The sequence below is a fragment of the Rhinopithecus roxellana genome, chromosome 17 (genome assembly GCF_007565055.1).
Source record: "Rhinopithecus roxellana isolate Shanxi Qingling chromosome 17, ASM756505v1, whole genome shotgun sequence".
NCBI lineage: Eukaryota > Metazoa > Chordata > Mammalia > Primates > Cercopithecidae > Rhinopithecus > Rhinopithecus roxellana.
Window position 1 is genome coordinate 74,658,045 of NC_044565.1, and position 18,527 is coordinate 74,676,571.

The 18,527-nt window shown below is 41.0% G+C and overlaps 1 protein-coding gene across 10 annotated transcripts in view; it reads left to right on the plus strand.

Annotated features, from left to right (window-relative positions):
• Positions 1-13,514, plus strand: part of BIRC6 (baculoviral IAP repeat containing 6) — a 255,673-nt gene extending 242,159 nt beyond the window's left edge. For all 10 annotated transcript variants that reach the window (XM_030920767.1, XM_030920772.1, XM_030920770.1 and 7 more), the window contains 3 exons: positions 1,983-2,171; positions 5,900-6,034; positions 12,358-13,514. In XM_030920767.1, coding sequence (XP_030776627.1) covers positions 1,983-2,171; positions 5,900-6,034; positions 12,358-12,537 — 504 coding nt within the window. In that variant the 3' untranslated portion in view covers positions 12,538-13,514. The remainder of the gene's footprint in view (positions 1-1,982; positions 2,172-5,899; positions 6,035-12,357) is intronic.
• The last annotated feature ends 5,013 nt before the right edge of the window (positions 13,515-18,527 follow it).

An 18,527-nucleotide genomic window follows, 5' to 3' on the forward strand; every position in this document is an offset into this window, starting at 1 on the left:
GGATATTTAATTTCTTTCTGTGCTTTTGTACAAAAATGCAATTATACCCTACTTATATTAACAGAAGAGGACAGTTATTTAAGAGGGAAGAGGACAGTAACTAACAACTATGCCTTGGAAAGTTATCTCAGAAGTGTCAGTAAATGTGAGATCTCTGGCTGGGCGAGGTGACTCATGCCTGTAATTTCAGCACTTTGGAAGGCAGGCAGATCACTTGAGGCCTGGAGTTCAAGAACAGACTGGCCAATATGGAGAAACCCATCTCTACTAAAAATAAAAAAATTAGTGGGATGGGGTCACAGGCACCTGTAACACCAGCTACTCGGGAGGCTGAGGCAGGAGAATTGCTTGAACCCGGGAGGCAGAGGTTGCAGTGAGCTGAGATCGCACCACTACACTCCAACCTGAGCAACAAAGCAAGACACTGTCTCAAAAAAATAAATAAATAAATAAAAATTAAAAATATGAGATCTTTGTCTCAGAAATAATATGAATTAAAAATTTTCCCATAGTTGACCTTGGCATCAGTATGGTCACTTCAGGTCATATTTAACCCTTTCTGTTTTGGGTCAAATATATTACTTTTGAGTACTCATTTTTAAAGTTCTCTTTAACTTTGACTTATAAGATGCATATCCATGGGACTGTTTAATCATTGTGCCTAACAAAGTGTAATTGCTGTTCTTTTTCATTTATGAATTGGGTAGATAATATCTGATGTTTTTCTGCCTTCAAAGATGTTACTTTATTGACTTCTGTAGATCTATTAACTAGAAATACTGTATTAGCTAGAAATCACCTCTGTTAATATATGTTACATCTGGAGAAACAAGCCTTCTGGTAAATAAGTGGTGGGTTGGAAGTGGTCTTAGAACCATAAGACCATCTCGTCAATCAGAATTTCTGGCTGGGTGCGATGGCTCACGCCTGTAATCCCAGCACTTTGGGAGGCCAAGGTGGGCAGATCACCTGAGGTCAGAAGTTTGAGACCAGCCTGGCCGACATGGCAAAACCCCATCTCTACTAAAAATTCAAAAAAAAATTAGCCGGGCTTGGTGACGATGCACGCCTATAGTCCCAGCTACTTGAGAGGCTGAGGAAAGAGAATTGCTTGAACCCAGGAGATGGAGGATGCAGTGAACCAAGATTGTACCATTGCACTGCAGCCTGGGCAACAGAGCAAGACTCCATCTCAAAGAAATAAAATAAAATAAGAATTTCTAATAAGGTTTTTGTGATACCGTAGCAGTTAATTTTCCTTGGAATAAAAATTTAAAATGGTCTCAGGCAGTTTTTTTCTAAGTGAGTATTGTTAAAGAGTGCATGGCTAGACTGGACACGGTGGCTGATGCCTGTAATCCCAGCACTTTGGGAGGCCGAGGCAGGCAGATCACCTGAAGTCAGGAGTTCAAAACCAGCCTGGCCAACATGATGAAACCCCGTCTCTACTAAAAATACAAAAATTAGTCGGGCGTGGTGGCAGGCACCTGTAATCCCAGCTACTCGGGAGGCTGAGACAGGAGAATCGCTTGATCTAGGAGGCGGAGGTTGCAGGGAGCCAAGGTCATGCCATTACACTCCAGCCTGGGTGACGAGTGAAACTCAGTCTTATTTAAAAAAAAAAAAAAAAAAAAAAAAAAAAGTGCATGGCTGGCTTTATGCTCCTTAAGAATAGTTTGAGCAGAATGTTGGTATGAGTTGTTTACAAACAAAAATTTTTTATAGGTTCTTCATATCTATTATTATTCAAGAATTCAAGAGTAAAAACAGATGTATAAGTGTTACTTATGGCTGTATCGTGCCTAATTTTATTTTGCTTTTATAATGAAATGTTTCAGGTTATAATCATAAACATTGGTTTTATTGTGATAGAAATTTGTGGAAACACATATTAAAGAAGAGTCTTTGTGGATAGAGCAGGATATCAGTTAACCCATAGTAAAAATGTCCCATCATAGCTGTTCTTTTCCTTTATTCTTTAGGTGTTGGTGTCTGTCCAGTCCCTTATATTAGTAGCTGAGCCTTATTTTAATGAACCGGGATACGAACGATCTAGAGGCACTCCCAGTGGCACACAGAGTTCTCGAGAATATGATGGAAACATTCGACAAGCAACAGTTAAGTGGGCAATGCTAGAACAAATCAGAAACCCTTCGCCATGTTTTAAAGAGGTATGTGTTCAATAAAATTAGTGAAATACTTTGTTAAAGACATTTTACAATATAGCCTGGGCACGGTGGCTCATGCCTGTAATCTCAGCACTTCGGGAGGTCAAGGTAGGTGGGTCACTTGAGGTGAGGAGTTTGAGACCAGCCTGGCCAATATGGCGAAAACCCGTTTCTACTTAAAGAAAAAGAAAAATTAGCCAGGCTTGGTGGCAGGCGCCTGTAATCTCAGTTACTTGGGGGATGAGGTTGAACCTGGGAGGCGGAAGTTGCAGTGAGCTGAGATTGCATCACTGCACTGCAGCCTGGGAGACAGCAGAACAAGACTCCATCTCAAAAAAAAAAGAACAAAAAAAACCACATTTTATAATATAGTTTGTAAGTATTATATTTGCTTTTATATGTATCTAGTATATGAATCTGTAGGTTTTAGGGTTAATCCCAAAGATCATTAATAAGTCTGGACAATATAGCAAGACCCCATCTCTGCAAAAAGTTAAAAAAATTTAACTGGGCATGGTGGCACCTGTAGTCTTAGATACTCAGTAGGCTAAGGCAGGAGGTTTGCCTGAGCCCATGAGTTTGAGGCTGCAGTAAGCTATATTCACATCACTGCACTCCAGCCTAGGTGACAGTCTCAGAAAAAAAAAAATGGTAGTAGATAGTACAGATGAAGTATAAAACCATCTGTATTCTAAACGACATCTGACTAAATTTTTGAGAACTTTTTTCCTTTCCTTTCGTTTTCCTCTTCTCTTCCTCTCCTCTCCCTCTCCGTCTCCCTCTCCTCTGCTTTACTTTCCTCCTGTCCCATCCTGTTTCGTTCTCATCGCCCAGGTGCAATGGCATGATCTTGGCTCACTGCAACCTCCACCTCCCAAGTTCAAGCGATTCTCCTGCTTCAGCCTCCCAATTAGCTGGGATTACAGGCAGGTGCCACCATGCCTGGCTAATATTTTTGTAGTTTTAGTAGAGACGGGGTGTCACCATGTTGGCCAGGCTGATCTCCAACTCCTGACCTCAGGTGATCCACCTGCCTTGGCCTCCCAAAGTGCTGGGATTTACAAGCGTGAGCCACCGCTCCCGGCCTAGTCTTTATTTTTATTAGTTACCATTCTACTGGCAAACTCTCCAAATATGTTTCCGAAATATTTCTCATAAAACTGTTTTTTATTGAAGATGGTTTCTAAATTTGTCTTGCAAATAGAAATTTTGCCCTTATACTAATGTGTATATATAAGGCGAATGCCATTTCTTTTTTTTTCTTTTTTTTTTTTTTTTTTGAGACTAGGCTTTGCTCTGTTGCCCATGCTGGAATACAGTGGCGGAATCTTGGCTCACTGCACCCTCCACCTCCCCGGTTCAAGTGATTCTCGTGCCTCAGCCTCCCAAATAGCTGGGACTGTATGCACACCCCACCACAACTGGCTAATCTTTTTGTATTTTTTAGTAGGGACCAGGTTTCACCATGTTGACCAGGCTAGTCTCGAATGCCTGACCTCAGGTGATCCACCCGCCTTGGCCTTCCAGAGTGTTGGAATTACAGGTGTGAGCCACTGCGCCTGGCCACATTTCCTTTTCTTTAGGAAAAAATTGGATGATATGAGTTTCCAAAACCTGTATTAATACACTGAAGTGGTTTTTTTCACTTCATCCTGAAATGTTGCTCTGTGTGTGTGTGTGTAACTCTTTGCCTATGATTAGTTGTCTCTCCATAGTGTGCCTAAATACAATTATACTTTTCACCTGCCATATCAAATTACTTTAGCATCACAACTTGCTGTAGTTGTGTCCAGAAACATTTTTCTTTCTTAAAATTGTTTCACTTGATCATTAATTTCTTAAATTGTGCTGGAAAGTTAACATTTTAGAGAAAAAATTGGCATATTTACCTGACATAAAATTGATCTTCAATATAACTATCCAGATATTCTGCATGAATACTATGAAGCCTTCTTCTTCATCAGATGGCACTGATGAATATTTCTTTTTCTTTGGCTTTTGCTGTTACTGAGTAAATTTATATTCCAGTGTCCTTTGAATGACAAAGTTGGATACGTTACTTTTGCAAAGATCGCACCACTACACTCAAACCTGGGCAGCAGAGTGAGACTGTGTCTCAAAAAAAAAAAAAAAAAAAAGTAATTTGTTTTATGCATATCATTTTTTTCAGGAAGGATAAACACAGGGAACTCAGAGAAGGGGATGACGTTTACAGAAAGCAAATATGTATCATTTGAGACAATTCATCTTTCTCAGTCTTTAGAACCTAGCTTGCATTAAAGGCGCCACTCCTTGGCCATGTATGCTTTCCCAGTTTTCCTAATCAAATGCCACTCACTACTCTTTGAATGCCCTGGGCTTTTTGTTTTTGTTTATTGTTGTTCTTTAAAATATATTTTTCTGGTACATTCACCTCCCATCTGATTTTGTTATCACTGTTCTTCATTTAAAGCTGTGTCATACTTCTGTATCCCAGAGGCTTCAAACCCAATAACTATTAAATGTGGTGGGATCGTATTGGTGTTTGACATTCATTCCCAGAGCTTTCTAGTGATTTTCCCCTTTGTAGGTTTGATTGTCTGTTCTTTAGGGCAGACATGCTCCCTGGGCAATGCTCAACCAGAATACAGAGTAATGTTTCCAAATTGATAATTGTTTTCTAGTTTGAATTTGTCAGAAATAGACTCTTAACTACTATATGTTAGTAGAAATTTTACTCAGTTTTTCAAAGATAGAATTCAAAGATAGAATTTAAAAATCGCCAATGTAAACCACAGTAATAATAAGGAAATTTAACTTCCTAAAATAAAATCCTATCTATAAATTAAACAGAAGATACAATTAAGCAAGTAAGAATAGTGCCATTTCTGGGGGATCCATTTCTGGGGATTTCTGTGTGAATGCCTTTGGCATTTAGAATATACTTATCTAGGTGTTCTTTGAGTTATCTTTTAAAATCTTTTTCTCCTGGTTACTTATTTATTTGCATTTGCCTTCTGAATATATTGTATCATATGTGTCTTGTGGTCTCTGAACAGGATTAATTTTCCAAGTGTCTGACTGGGATTGTACACTCTTTTCTGCTATAAATCTCTCCCCTCCCCTCCCCTCCCCTCCCCTGCCCTCCCCTCCCCTCCCCTCCCCTGCCCTCCCCTCCCCTCCCCTCGAGTCTTGCTCTGTCGCCCAGGCCGGAGTGCAGTGATGGGATCTCGGCTCACTGCAACCTCTGCCTCCTGGGTTCAAGCGAGTCTCCTGCCTTAGCCTACCAAGTAGCTGGCAATACAGGTGCCCGCCACCATGCCTGGCTAATTTTTGTACTTTTAGTTTCACCATATTGGCCAGGCTGGTCTCGAACTCCTGACCTTGTGATCTGCCTGCCTCGACCTCCCAAAATGCTGGGATTATAGGCATGAGCCACCACACCAGGCCATAAATTTCATATATATGTATTTCAACACATGTCATCTCAAATAATGAGCTTGATTTTTCCCTGCTAATATTGTAGAGTTGATTAAATTGAGTTTTATGGAGAGAAAAACATTGCAATGTCTGTATATTTATTTCTTTAAATGTATTTGTAATGATATTCTAAATACTAATTTAAATGTATAGTATACATATATTTATTTAAATGTATTTATAATACATTTTATTTCCTTGTAATTTCATTTACTGTGTCTTTTAAATTTGACTGTAAACACTGCTTGTTCTCCTGCTTACTTTTTCTCAAGGTAATACACAAACATTTTTACTTGAAAAGAGTTGAGATAATGGCCCAGTGTGAGGAGTGGATTGCGGATATCCAGCAGTACAGCAGTGATAAGCGGGTAGGCAGGACTATGTCTCACCATGCAGCAGCTCTCAAGGTGAGTAAGCCTTTCTAACATGAGCCTTGTTGCTTTAAGAGTTGTGTAATTATTGACAGAACCATGCCTACCAGAAGATAAGGGGAGGGAGGGAATTAAAGAAACATAATATTTATTTTCAGTTCAGAGGAATACATTGTTACTCAGAAGTCTGTAGAAAAGATACATTTTTTTTGCTAGTAGATTGACAGTTCCTGAAATAAAAAGTGGGTCCAAGGACTGAGTCAGCAGAGTTTTGTAAAGTTCCTTGAAGATAATGGTGACAAGATGTGCTCCATGAATACCTTTTCCTTTTTCTTTTTTTCTTTGTAGACTGTATTTCATTCTGTTGTCCCAGCGTAGAGTGCAGTGGTGGCATCATGACTGACTCTCTGTAACCTTGAACTCCTGGGTTCAAGCAGTCCTCCCACCTCAGCTTCCCATGTAGCTGGGACTACAGGCAGCTGCCACAGTGCCCAGCTAAATTTTTTTATTTTTAGTTTTGTAGAGGGGCTCTCACCCTGTTTCCTAGGTTAGGCTCAAGTGATCCTCCCACCTCAGCCACCCAAATCACTGGGATTATAGGCATGAGCAACCGTGCCAGACTTGAAGGACTTCTTCTATTCTCTTAGTCTTTCCCTAGGCCTCCTGCCTTCCATATTTTTATTACTTAGAGGGATGAGGGAGATGTGAGTTGCAGATTCTCCCTCAGCTGATGGTGGCAGTGGCTGTGTTAAGGGGGACAAGCAATTGTTTTCAATTTGGACGTTCACAGAGTGGAAATGTGAAATGTGATGGTTTGGAAGATTTTGTGTCTACCTATGGAGATCTTTCCTTGTAACAGCCTTCCTTTTTTCCTGCATCTGAATGTCTTTACTCATTTCATCCTCCACCAATATCCTCCCTTTTTCTATCTTCAGGTTTTTCTATTTCTACTGGCTTGTTATCTTCTAATTTTAAAGCTGTCTTCACTTCAAGCAACTAGTTGATGATAAGGATTTGTTAGTTTTTTAGGTGTGATTTTTTAAAAGATCCCTATCTTTTCAGGACATGTACAGAAATATTTGTGAATGATAAAGTGTATGATGTCTGGGATTTACTTCAAAATAAAATGAGAAGGAGAAAGTCTGGGGATATAGATGAAAGAAGATGGGCCATGAGTTGATAATGGTTGAAGCTGTGTGATGGATACATGGGAGTTCATTGTACTCTTCTACCCACTTCTGTATATGTTTGAATTTTTTCACTACAAAAATGTTTTTAAAAAGAGAGAAAAACACTTGCAGAAAATTTCCCTAAGCTACTTCTATTTTGCCTCTATTATTATGAAACAGATTGTCTTCTTTCACCCTCAGACTATAGCAGTTGATGCTTCTTGCCTCCATTTTTTAACCTTTGTCTCACTAATCAACCTTTTGCAGTTTGACTTCTGTTTTACCAAAGTTACCCTGTCTCCAGTTCTCAAAGCGAGTGACCCCGGCTCACTTCTCTATTCACTTCGTGTGCTCTCCCTCCTCCAGGCTTTTACACATGCTTGCTCACCTCCATTCATATTTCAGCTTAAATTTCACTTCATGGAACCCTGCCTTGACTGGTTTGTTTGTTTGTTTGTTTTTGAGACGCTGTCTCTCTCTGCCACTCAGGCGTGATCTTGGCTCACTGCATCTTCCGCCTCCCTTGTTCAAGCGTTTCATCTGCCTCAGCCTCCTGAGTAGCTGGGATTACAGGCATCTGCCACCAGACCCAGCTAATTTTTGTATTTTTATTTTGTTTTCTTTTCCCTTCTTCCTTCTTTTCTTTCTTCCTCTCTCTTTCTTTCTGTTTCTTTCTTTCTTTCCTTTCCTTTTCTTTCTTTCTTTCCTTTCTTTCCTTTCTTTTTCTTTCTTTCTTTCTTTCTTTCTTTCTTTCTTTTCTTTTCTTTCTTTCTTTCTTTCTTTCTTTCTTTCTTTCTTTCTTTCTTTCTTTCTTTCTTTCTTTCTTTCTTTTTCTTTCTTTCTCTTTCTCTTTCTTTCTTTTTTTCTTTTCTTTTCTCTTTTCTTTCCTTTCTCCCTCCCTCCCTCCCTCCTTTCTCCCTCTGTCTCTCTCTCTCTCTCTCCCTCTCTCCCTCTGTGCCTACCTGTTAAAACACTGATAACATTTGCCTAATGTTTGTCTTTTGTAGTATACTTTTCATCTGTAGACTATCTTGGCTTTTCTGCTTACACTCGTAATCCTTTCAGTATGTTTTCCTTTTTCTCTTTTCCTGAGCAGTTGTTTACCTGAGGCATACTTTTTGGCCTTCAGAATGATTTTTTTTCCTCTTTCTGTTTTTTCTTCATTGTATCTATAACCCTGACTTTGGCCATTTACTCTCTAAAAGTGACACTTCAAACTGTTGTCGGCTCTTAGCTTTCTCTTGAATTGTATTACCGACATTTTTTACATAGATGCTCTGTCATCATCTCCTTAAAGGAAATTTTCCTCAAATCAAGTGTTCTAGTTTTCTATTTACTTAATTTTACTTGATTTTAAACCATTATTCTCTGTCTTAGAATCTTCAAGTATTATGTATCTCATCCTTCATCCAGCACCCCTGGTCAGTACTAGGTCCTGTCAGTATTACTTCATGAGGGGACTGTCCCTCTCCCCAACTCATGATTTCTGTTGAGTTCCCACAGCCTTGTCTGTTTGTCCAGCTTCCTTGTACCAGGTTCTCCCCCTTTCAGTTCCTCCTTTAGTGCATTACCAGGCTGATCTTCCCCAAATATCTACTTAGATATGTTTTTCACTTATACAAAACTAGCTCAAGTCCAGCTTCTTTTCATTCAGTCTCTTGCTTATATCCACATACCTTTATTTCTTCTGTGTCACTGTCACCTGGAATTTTCCATCTCTGAATTAATCCAACTTTGTATCTTTTTAACTATACATTTGCTGTTGAGTGCTGCACAAGAAATGTACATAATTGGCTAGGCACAGTGGCTCACGCCTATAATCCCAATACTTTGGGAGATCAAGGCGGGTGGATCACTTGTGGTCAGGAGTTCAAGACCAGGCCGACCAACATGGTGTAACCCCAACTCTACTAAAAAAAAATACAAAAATTACTCAAGTGTGGCCGGGCGCGGTGGCTCAAGCCTGTAATCCTAGCACTTTGGGAGGCCGAGACGGGCGGATCACAAGGTCAGGAGATTGAGACCACCCTGGCTAATACGGTGAAACCCCGTCTCTACTAAAGAATACAAAAAACTAGCCGGGCGACGAGGCGGGCGCCTGTAGTCCCAGCTACTTGGGAGGCTGAGGCAGGAGAATGGCATGAACCTGGGAGGCGGAACTTGCAGTGAGCTGAGATCCGGCCACCGCACTCCAGCCTGGGAGACAGAGCCAGACTCCGTCTCAAAAAAAAAAAAAAAAATTACTCAAGTGTGGTGGCTTATGCCTGTAGTCCCAGCTTCTGGGGAGGCTGAGGCAGGAGAATCACCTGAACCTGGGAGGTGAAGGTTGCAGTGAGCCGAGATTGCGCCATTGCTCTCTAGCCTGGGCAACAAGGGTGCAAAATTCCCTCTTCAAAAATAGATAAAAAGAAAGAAAAGTATGTAGTTGTTTAGCTTGACTCCACAATAAAATCATAGTATCCCTGTATTAGACTGTTCTTGCATTGCTATAAAGAAATCCTTGAGACTGGGTAATTTATAACAAAAACACATTCAGTGGACCCATGGTTCTGTAGGCTGTACAGGAAGCATGGAGCTGGCACTTACTCCGCTTCTGAAGAGGCCTCAGGACCTTTTACTCATGGCGGAAGACGAAGCAGAATCAAGAAGGAGTAGGGGCATGGGAGGTGCCACACTTTACAACAACCAGATCTCGTGATAATTCACTCACTATCTCAGGACAGCACCAGTCCAGGAGGAAACTGTCCCCATGATCCCTATTTCTCTCCCCTCTAACACAGGGATTACATTTCAACATGAGATTTGGGCAGGGACAAATATCCAAACTAGCTCAATCCCCAACCTTAACTGGGTCCTCATGATTGCCAGATTTTTCTTTCTCCTTCCCTAGTTAGTGTTTTCACCTGTTGTCCACAGTGGAAGGAAAATCAAGGCTAGGGAGATTTTCACTTACTGGCGTGTAAATATGCTTTGAAACTTTGCAAATAGCTGCAAAGTATAGTTGTTTTTTCCTATTTGTGTGTCTTATAATTTCAGCCAGAATTTTAAACTCCATAAGCTTAAAGATTTTATCCTCATTCTACTCATTGCCTTTTGTTGTTGGTATTTAACACAGTGTCTCATACATAAAAATTGTTCTATAAATGTTATTTAGCTAATTTTCAAAGTCAGCTGTTAACACAATTTATTTTTATATTTTATTTTATTTTATTTTATTTTTTATTTTATTTGATTTGATTTGATTTTTGAGATGGAGCCTCGCTCTGTTGCCAGGCTGGAGTGCAGTGGTGCGATCTCGGCTTACTGCAACCTCTGCCTCCCTGGTTCAAGTGATATTCCTGCCTCAACCTCCCGAGTACCTGGGACTACAGGTGCACACTACCACAACCAGCTAATTTTTGTATTTTTAGTAGAGTTGGGGTTTCACCATGTTGGCCAGGATGGTCTCGATCTCTTGACCTCGTGAGCTGCCTGCCACGGCCTCCCAAAGTGCTGGGATTACAGGCTTGAGCCAGCCACCACGCCTGGCCGACACAATTTTAAAAGCCTTTGGTGTGATTATTTAAGGTCATTTCTCTCTCACCAGAAAATTATGAAACAAATCTTTGCATGTGTAGACAACCACACACTCCCAATTAACATGCCTATATCCTTCTCTAAGTTGCAATATAGAGCAAAGCAAAGTTTATTTAATCTCTATAGATCTTCTTTTTAACTTAATTTTAAAAAAAAATTCTAATGATAGGCTGGGTGCAGTGGTTCACACCTGTAATCCCAGCACTTTGGGTGTCTGAGGCAGGCGGATTGCTTGAGATTAGGAGTTCGAGACCAGCCTGGCCAAGAAGGCAAAACCCCGTCTCTACCAAAAACACAAAAAAATTGGCTGGGCATGGTGGTGCACGCCTGTAATACCAGTTGATCGGGAGGCTGAGGCATGAGAATTGCTTGCATCTGGGAGGTGGAGTTTGCGGTGAGCTGAGATTGTGCCTCTGTACTCTAGCCTGGGTGACACAGTGAGGTCTTGTCTCAAAAAAAAAAAAAAAAAAAAAAATTCTAATGATAAAATTATTTCTAAGGTTTATTCTGAGCATTAAGTGGGAAAATTAGTGTGAACATTTGCAGACATTTTACATACGGCCTACTACCTGATAAATATTTTTTTCATTCACTAAAGTATGAGTGGATTTATTTTAATTTATGGACTTGTCTTTCTCTCAAAAATATTTAGCCAGAGTCAGCATGTATGACAAATCAAGGGATTACAGTGTTTAATTTGAAAGAGTGTATAGGCTGGGCACAGTGGCTCACACCTGCAATCCCAGCTCTTTGGGAGGTCAAGGCAGGTGGATCGCTTGAGACCAGCCTGGGCAAAATGGCGAAACCCCATCTGTATAAAAACTTAGCTAGGCATGGTGCCTCATTCCTGTAGTCGCAACTACTTGGGAGCCTGAGGTGGGAGGATTGCTTAAGCCCAGGAGGTTGAGGCTGCATGAGCTGTGATTGTGCCATTGCTCTCCAGCCTGAATGACAAAACAAAGCTATCTTAAAACAAAATAAAAGAATATATATATCTAGGCCGGGTGCTTTGGCTCACGCCTGTAATCCCAGCACTTTGGGAGGCCGAGGCAGGTGGATGACAAGGTCAAGAGATTGAGACCAGCCTGGCCAAGATGGTGAAACCCTGTCTTTACTAAAGATAAAAAAAATTAGCTGGGCATGGTGGCGCATGCCTGTAGTCCCAGCTATTCGGAAGACTGAGGCAAGAGAACGACGTGAACCTGGGAGGTGGAGGTTGCAATGAGCTGAGATCACGCCACTGCACTCCAGCCTGGGCAACAGAGCAAGACTCCGTCTCAAAAATAAATAAATAAAAGAGTATATGTATCTAATAATGTCCTTTAAGTTGTCAGTAATGCTATTTCTGTGATAGCTTGGGAACATGCGTAGGATCTACTGGTGGGTTACTGACGTCTTTTCAGCAACATCAGTTACTTTGAGGTTAAGGATTCTTGTCAGTTTTGCTTACTACCTGCTGTATCAAGTGCCTCTACCAGTGGCTTGCACAAGGGGGCGCTCAGTAAACATTTGTAGGCTTAATGCTTTGGGCTTTGTTGAAATTCAGTTCCTGCCTCAAATGATGTTGTGCTAGAGGGTTTACAGTTCTAACATTAGTCCTTTTCTCCTGCATAGCGTCACACTGCTCAGCTTCGTGAAGAGTTGCTAAAACTTCCCTGCCCTGAAGGCTTGGATCCTGACACTGACGATGCCCCAGAGGTGTGCAGGACCACAACAGGTGCTGAGGAGACTCTAATGCACGATCAGGTTAAACCCAGCAGCAGCAAAGAACTCCCCAGTGACTTCCAGTTATGAGCTGCATTGACATGGACTTCATAGACACAAAGGCTTTGAAGCACAAGCCAAATATGTCAATATTTGTATGTAAGAAACTAATTATGTAATAGGTAATGAAACTGAAACTATACTATGCCCTTAAGGAGATCCAGTTTAATTCAAGGTGATCTTTTATTTACCTGTACAGGATTGTAAACTTTTTTGTGCTTTTATTTTTCAATTGTGAGAACCACTGATTGGTATGTTCAACAAATTTGTGTATACAAAGAAATGGATAAATCACTGCTATATAAGGGAAACTACCTTAGGAAAGAATGTTTACTGAATGTTTATTTTATTTTATTTTTTACTGTAGAGTGAGGGGTTGTTAACAAAGAATATATATTGGTCATTCTTACAACTACTATTTAAAGTCAGCAACTTTTCACTGAATTTGATAGATTTTATGTTTGGCCATATCTTCATGCTCACATTTGATTTCTGAAGACCTCCTACATACACTTCAATAAAAGTTAAATGGACATACTCCCTCTTTTGATTTACTGGTACATTTTTAAAATAATAAATCTGCCATAAAATGCATTATATCTGGAGACTTGCACTTGTATGGATGAATTTATTACATTCAACATATTTAATTTTATGCCTTCTAATTCTAAGATGCAGAAAAAAATAAATGAACATGATTTTATTCTATGCCAACATTTGGGCCTCTGAATGTATCTGTTATTTGAATTTAAGTATTTGAAAAGGAATGGTCAATTTGAAAGTCATTCTAAACTGATTTTTTTTTTTTTCTAAAGGGCTTCTTTTTTCCTGGACTATGTGGTTTTATGACTAAAGTCACATGTATGTATTAAACATTGAGGCTCTGTAGAGGAGAGAGGATGTACCTCTCTGGTGCTGTTACAGTACATTCTGTACCTGCCATACAGGCTCATTTTCATGCAAATTCTTCCTAGAGCCAAATAAATAAAGACTTAGGTAAATTAGTATGTCTTGTTTCTAAACCCCTTTGCCATGGTGTGAAATGCTATTTCTATAAAGAATTGAACACTTTCAAGACTGAAGCATGGGAAAACAAAGGATGTTTTTCCAAGACCAGTTACCGCAGGGGAAAGGCTAAGGTGATCCTTGACAGTATTTTTATAAAAGTGGCGGCCGTGCACGGTGGCTCACGCCTGTAATCCCAGCACTTTGGGAGGCCGAGGCAGGCAGATCTCCTGAGGTCAGGAGTCTGAGACAAGCCTGGCCAATGTGGTGAAATCATGTCTCTATAAAAACACAAAAATTAGCCAGGCATGGCGGTACGTGCCTGGAATCCCAGCTATTCAGGAGCTGAGGCAGGAGCTGGAGCTGAGACCTGAATCTGGAGCTAACCAGGAGAAGCTGTATTCTGAAAGGCTAATTGTTCTCTGAAGAAAAAGGGGATCTTGGAGAAATGATACTCTCTTATGTACGAAGTATAGAGCTCCTTCAGCATGGAAAAAGGAGAAACGAATAGTATTTGGATAGGAAATCAAAGATTCTAAAATACATAGTGTTAGGTCTGGTGGGCAGTGAGCTACACCGAGAATGACAATATAGTGGTACTTTACGAGAAGAAAAAAATTGTATGTCACCCACAGACATGCCAGCTAAAATCTAAGTATAAAATTATCAGCAATAATAAAAGTCATTAATCCTCTAGGCTATTTTTTGTTGTTTTTGTTTGTTTTTGGACTGTAAGTGCTGGATGAAAAGCTGTATCAAATGTATTGTTTGTCTTCCATATCAAATGAAAGTAACAATACCAGTACTATAAGGTCCAGTTCATATTTTTTATTTTATTTTATTTTTTTGAGACGGAGTCTCGCTCTCGCCCGGGCTGGAGTGCAGTGGCCGGATCTCAGCTCACTGCAAGCTCTGCCTCCCGGGTTTACGCCATTCTCCTGCCTCAGCCTCCGGAGTAGCTGGGAATACAGGCGCCCGCCACCTCGCCCGGCTAGTTTTTTGTGTTTTTCAGTAGAGACGGGGTTTCACCGTGTTAGCCAGGATGGTCTCGATCTCCTGACCTCGTGATCCGCCCGTCTCGGCCTCCCAAAGTGCTGGGATTACAGGCTTGAGCCACCACGCCCGGCCCAGTTCATATTTTTTAAAAACCAAAGTCTAAACACCTAAATTGGAACCATTACATTAAAACGTTCCATCAGAGATCCAGACTTTTTGTCAGCAAACATTTGAGCACTCATTCTTTACTAGTTGCAAGTTCCTGCACTTGAGGAGTGAATGACTGACATGAAAACATGTCAGTGCCATCTGGTAAGTTTCCTGGTAGAGTTACTTACAGGGTAATACTGGGAGCACAGAGGAGAATCCTTATCTCAGGCAAAACGTTGGGTGGGCACTGAGGTGATAATGGTCTGGAAAGGCTTCCTGAGTGCAGACTGAGTCTTGAAGGATGAGGATAAAGAAGTCAGGCAGAAACAAGATAATCAGTCACAGGAGAGCAAAAGGAGAGCTCAGGTTGATGGCACCATGTTAGAGGATTTTTAACAGGCAAATGAGGATAGTCAAATGGGATGGGAGGCAGTGGTTTTAGAAAGAGAGGAGGAGTCAGTTCATCCCAGGCCTTTGCTTGCGCTGTTGAGGAGCTTTGACATCCTGTAGGTGAAGGAGAACTCACAAGTAGCTCTAAGGAAGCAACCTGATTAGACTATTTCAGGAAGATTATTCTGCAAGCTGTTGGGAAGGAAGGAGATCAGTTAAAAGCCTGCTCACATCCAAGCAATAGGTCATAAACTAGGGCACATAAACTGTGGAGATTAAGAGACAGTTGACAGGGCTTTGGGAAATACATAGATTTTGGTATGAGAATAACTTCAGCATGTTTTCAGGCTGGGGAGCCAGGGGAGAAGTCCTGGGGGAAGGATGGAGAAAGCCTAACAGACATAAATGACCTGGGTCCAAGAGCACATGCGGAGAGCTTGAAGAGATGTGAAAATCAGTAAAGTGAATTGGTCTATTTGTGAAACTTTTAAAAGTTTTTATCTTAATGAAAAGTAAAAAAACAAAAAGTAAAACTGCTTAAATACCTTCCTAGCGTTAAGACAAAAATCTCCAAAGTCAGACAAATGTAAAAAGTCAGACTGTAGGCTGGGCGTGATGGCTCATACCTATAATCCCAGCACTTTAGGAGGCCGGGGCGGAAGAATTGCTTGAAATCAGGAGTTTGAGACCAGCCTGGGCAACATGGCAAAACCCCGTCTCTACAAAAAATAGCAAAATTTGCTGGGCATGGTGGCACATGCCTATGGTCCCAGCTTACTTGGGAGGCTGAGGTGGGAGGATTGTTTGAGTCTAGGACGTGGAGTGAGCCTAGATCACATGACTGCACTCCACTGTGGGCAACAGCAAGACCCTGTCTTAAAAAGAAAATTAATGGATGTTTTTAACCCATCTCTTACTGTTGGACAGTTTGGAATTGCTTTTGTCTCTGCTTTATAACTAATGCTGTGATGAGTATGGTCTTATTTTTATTTTCTTACGATAAATCCTAGAAGTAGAATTCCTAAGTCAAAGGTTTTGACATATAATGACCACTTTCCGGAGAGGTACTGATTCACGCTTGGAAAATCATTTAGTGTTGCCATGTGTTGGCCAGCATTGGAGATTATAATTTTTTGATCTGATATTTGCATTATCATCAAACATGTTTTAATCTGCATTCAACATTGTTTATATTTATTACCCATTTGAATTTCTAATTTCTACTTTTGTCAGTTACCAATTTATACCTTTTCCCTATTTTGTGTATTTTCTTAGAGTCTTTTAATATGTATCAGCTACTTATAGTAGACTATTAGTTTTGTCAAACTTCCATGTATTTGTCCAGATGGCCTTTTAATTTTTGTTTAATTTTTCTCATAGAAGTTTTAAATTGTGGGGCCAGGTGCGATGGCTCACTCCTATAATCCCAGCACTTTGGGAGGCTGAGGCGGGTGGATCACAAGGTCAAGAGATCGATGCCATCCTGACCAACATGGTGAAACCCCATCTCTACTAAAAAAAAAAAAAAGCTGGGCTTGGTGGCGCGCGCCTGTAGTCCCAGCTACTTGGGAGGCTGAGGCAGGAGATTTACTTGAACCCAGGAGGCGGAGGTTGCAGTGAGCCCAGATCGCACCACTGCACTCCAACCTGGCGACAGAGTGAGACTCCGTCTCAAAAAGAAAAAAAAAATAAATTGTGAAGTCATCTGTTGATCTGTTGCTTTCTGATTTTAATTACATTTTATTCTTTTGAAGTGATTCCCTATGCAAAGACAAAAAAAGGCTATATATTTTCTAACTGAGATTGACTTTTGGTGTTGTTGTAGGCTTGGCTGCAACTGAATTGCAACAGGCTTGAGCTACTTCCCATCTCCCACCCTGCAGAGGCAGGCATGGTGGTGACAAGCCAGAGTCCAAATGTGGATGGAAGATATAAGCCACGTTGAAAGGAAGCTCCAACCTTTCTCTTTCCTCTTCAAACTCTGCCCAGTTTCTAGCAGCCATCCAGGCCTCCTTTCTCTCAGTTTCTAGCCTCCTGATGCTTCAAGCTCTAAAGGGACTGACGTGAACCCTGTGAGCCTATACATTTCCTGTATAGAAGAGGCATTCTCTGGCCTTCTTTCTCCCTTAGCTCTTGGATGTGATCCCGTAGTGCTCCCATGAGCTCCACTAAAAGTCTGCTTTCCTCTGCTTCCTTCGTGTGTGCCCCTCTTCAGATTGCACCAGCTGTTTTCCTCTGCAGGAAGAGACTGCAGACCACCACCATTTTAATTGTTTTCAGTTTATTCACGCCTCACTTCTCCAGGGAGGGAATACCCAGTCCAATCACATCAGCTACAGGCTGACCTGGGCCGCTGGGAGACCTATGGCTTCAGGTTAGACACTTCTGCCTGTTGGGTTCCCCAGGATACTGCTCCTCCCCACCTCCCTGTACTGCTCTGGGTCACAAGGTAGACATGCATTTCCCTCGTTGTTACTCCTACCATTTCTGTTCCTTGCTGTTGCTTTCCCCCAGCCTTTCTATAGGTTTTGTTCTTTGGTTTATTCCCTTTTTCACCTTGCTGTCTGCAAAGTCAGCAATGCAGCCATAGAGTGCCTTCCATCTCTGGAGCTTTTTCCATCTTTAGAGGAACCAGCTAGAGCTCCTTTAACCTGTCTGTGCCCCCTTTCTGGGAGCTGCTATTTTTGTTATTGCCCTTCTTGCCAGATGAGTATGAGATTTCCCAAGCCTGGACAATTTTCAAATATTTGTCCTGTTGGGGTTTTTTTTTTTTTTTTCTCTCTCTCTTTACATAAGACTTTGTCAGAAATTTTTTTTGTCTATAAATTCACAAGCGAAAAAAATATTTTTCAAGCCCAAATCACTCATATGGTAGTCTTGGTTAAAAAAAAAAAAATCTTCCCCTAGTAGTCTCCATACCCTAGAGGTAGCAGTTACTTCCTGAAGCAAGGCAAATACTTCCTTTGACCCAAAGAGCCAAGTTAATCGCCCAAAGAAGTTTAGCAAGGGAGAGCTCAGAAAGGCCTGAAGCTCCCTACCCTTAGGTGTGATTTGTAAATGCCTCTTTACCAAGGAAAGATAACGCCTTAACTTGTTCTGAGCACTTGTACCTGCTCTGCAATGTGCTGGATTCTTGGGATAAAATGTCATATAAGAGTCTGACCCTACCCCCAGGAAGCTGTCAGTCTAATGAAAGAATAAATAATATTCATCATTTCAATAGTATTTTGGGAGTCTTCCAGTTATCACCAATTTCAGTCTCTGAGCCGAAGCGATCACCTCGGATTGTGAGTCAAGGAAGGACAGATCCCTGAGAAGACTTCATGCAGCTCTAGGAAAAGCTTATACTTTTCAGTCATCTGGCTTCTGATTTCACAATGAGAAAACTATACCCTCGTCTGCCTCAAAGGAGGAACCCCTAATACTTAGCTAATAATTGCTAACATGTTTTGGTATCTATGTGCTAGATCCTATGTTTA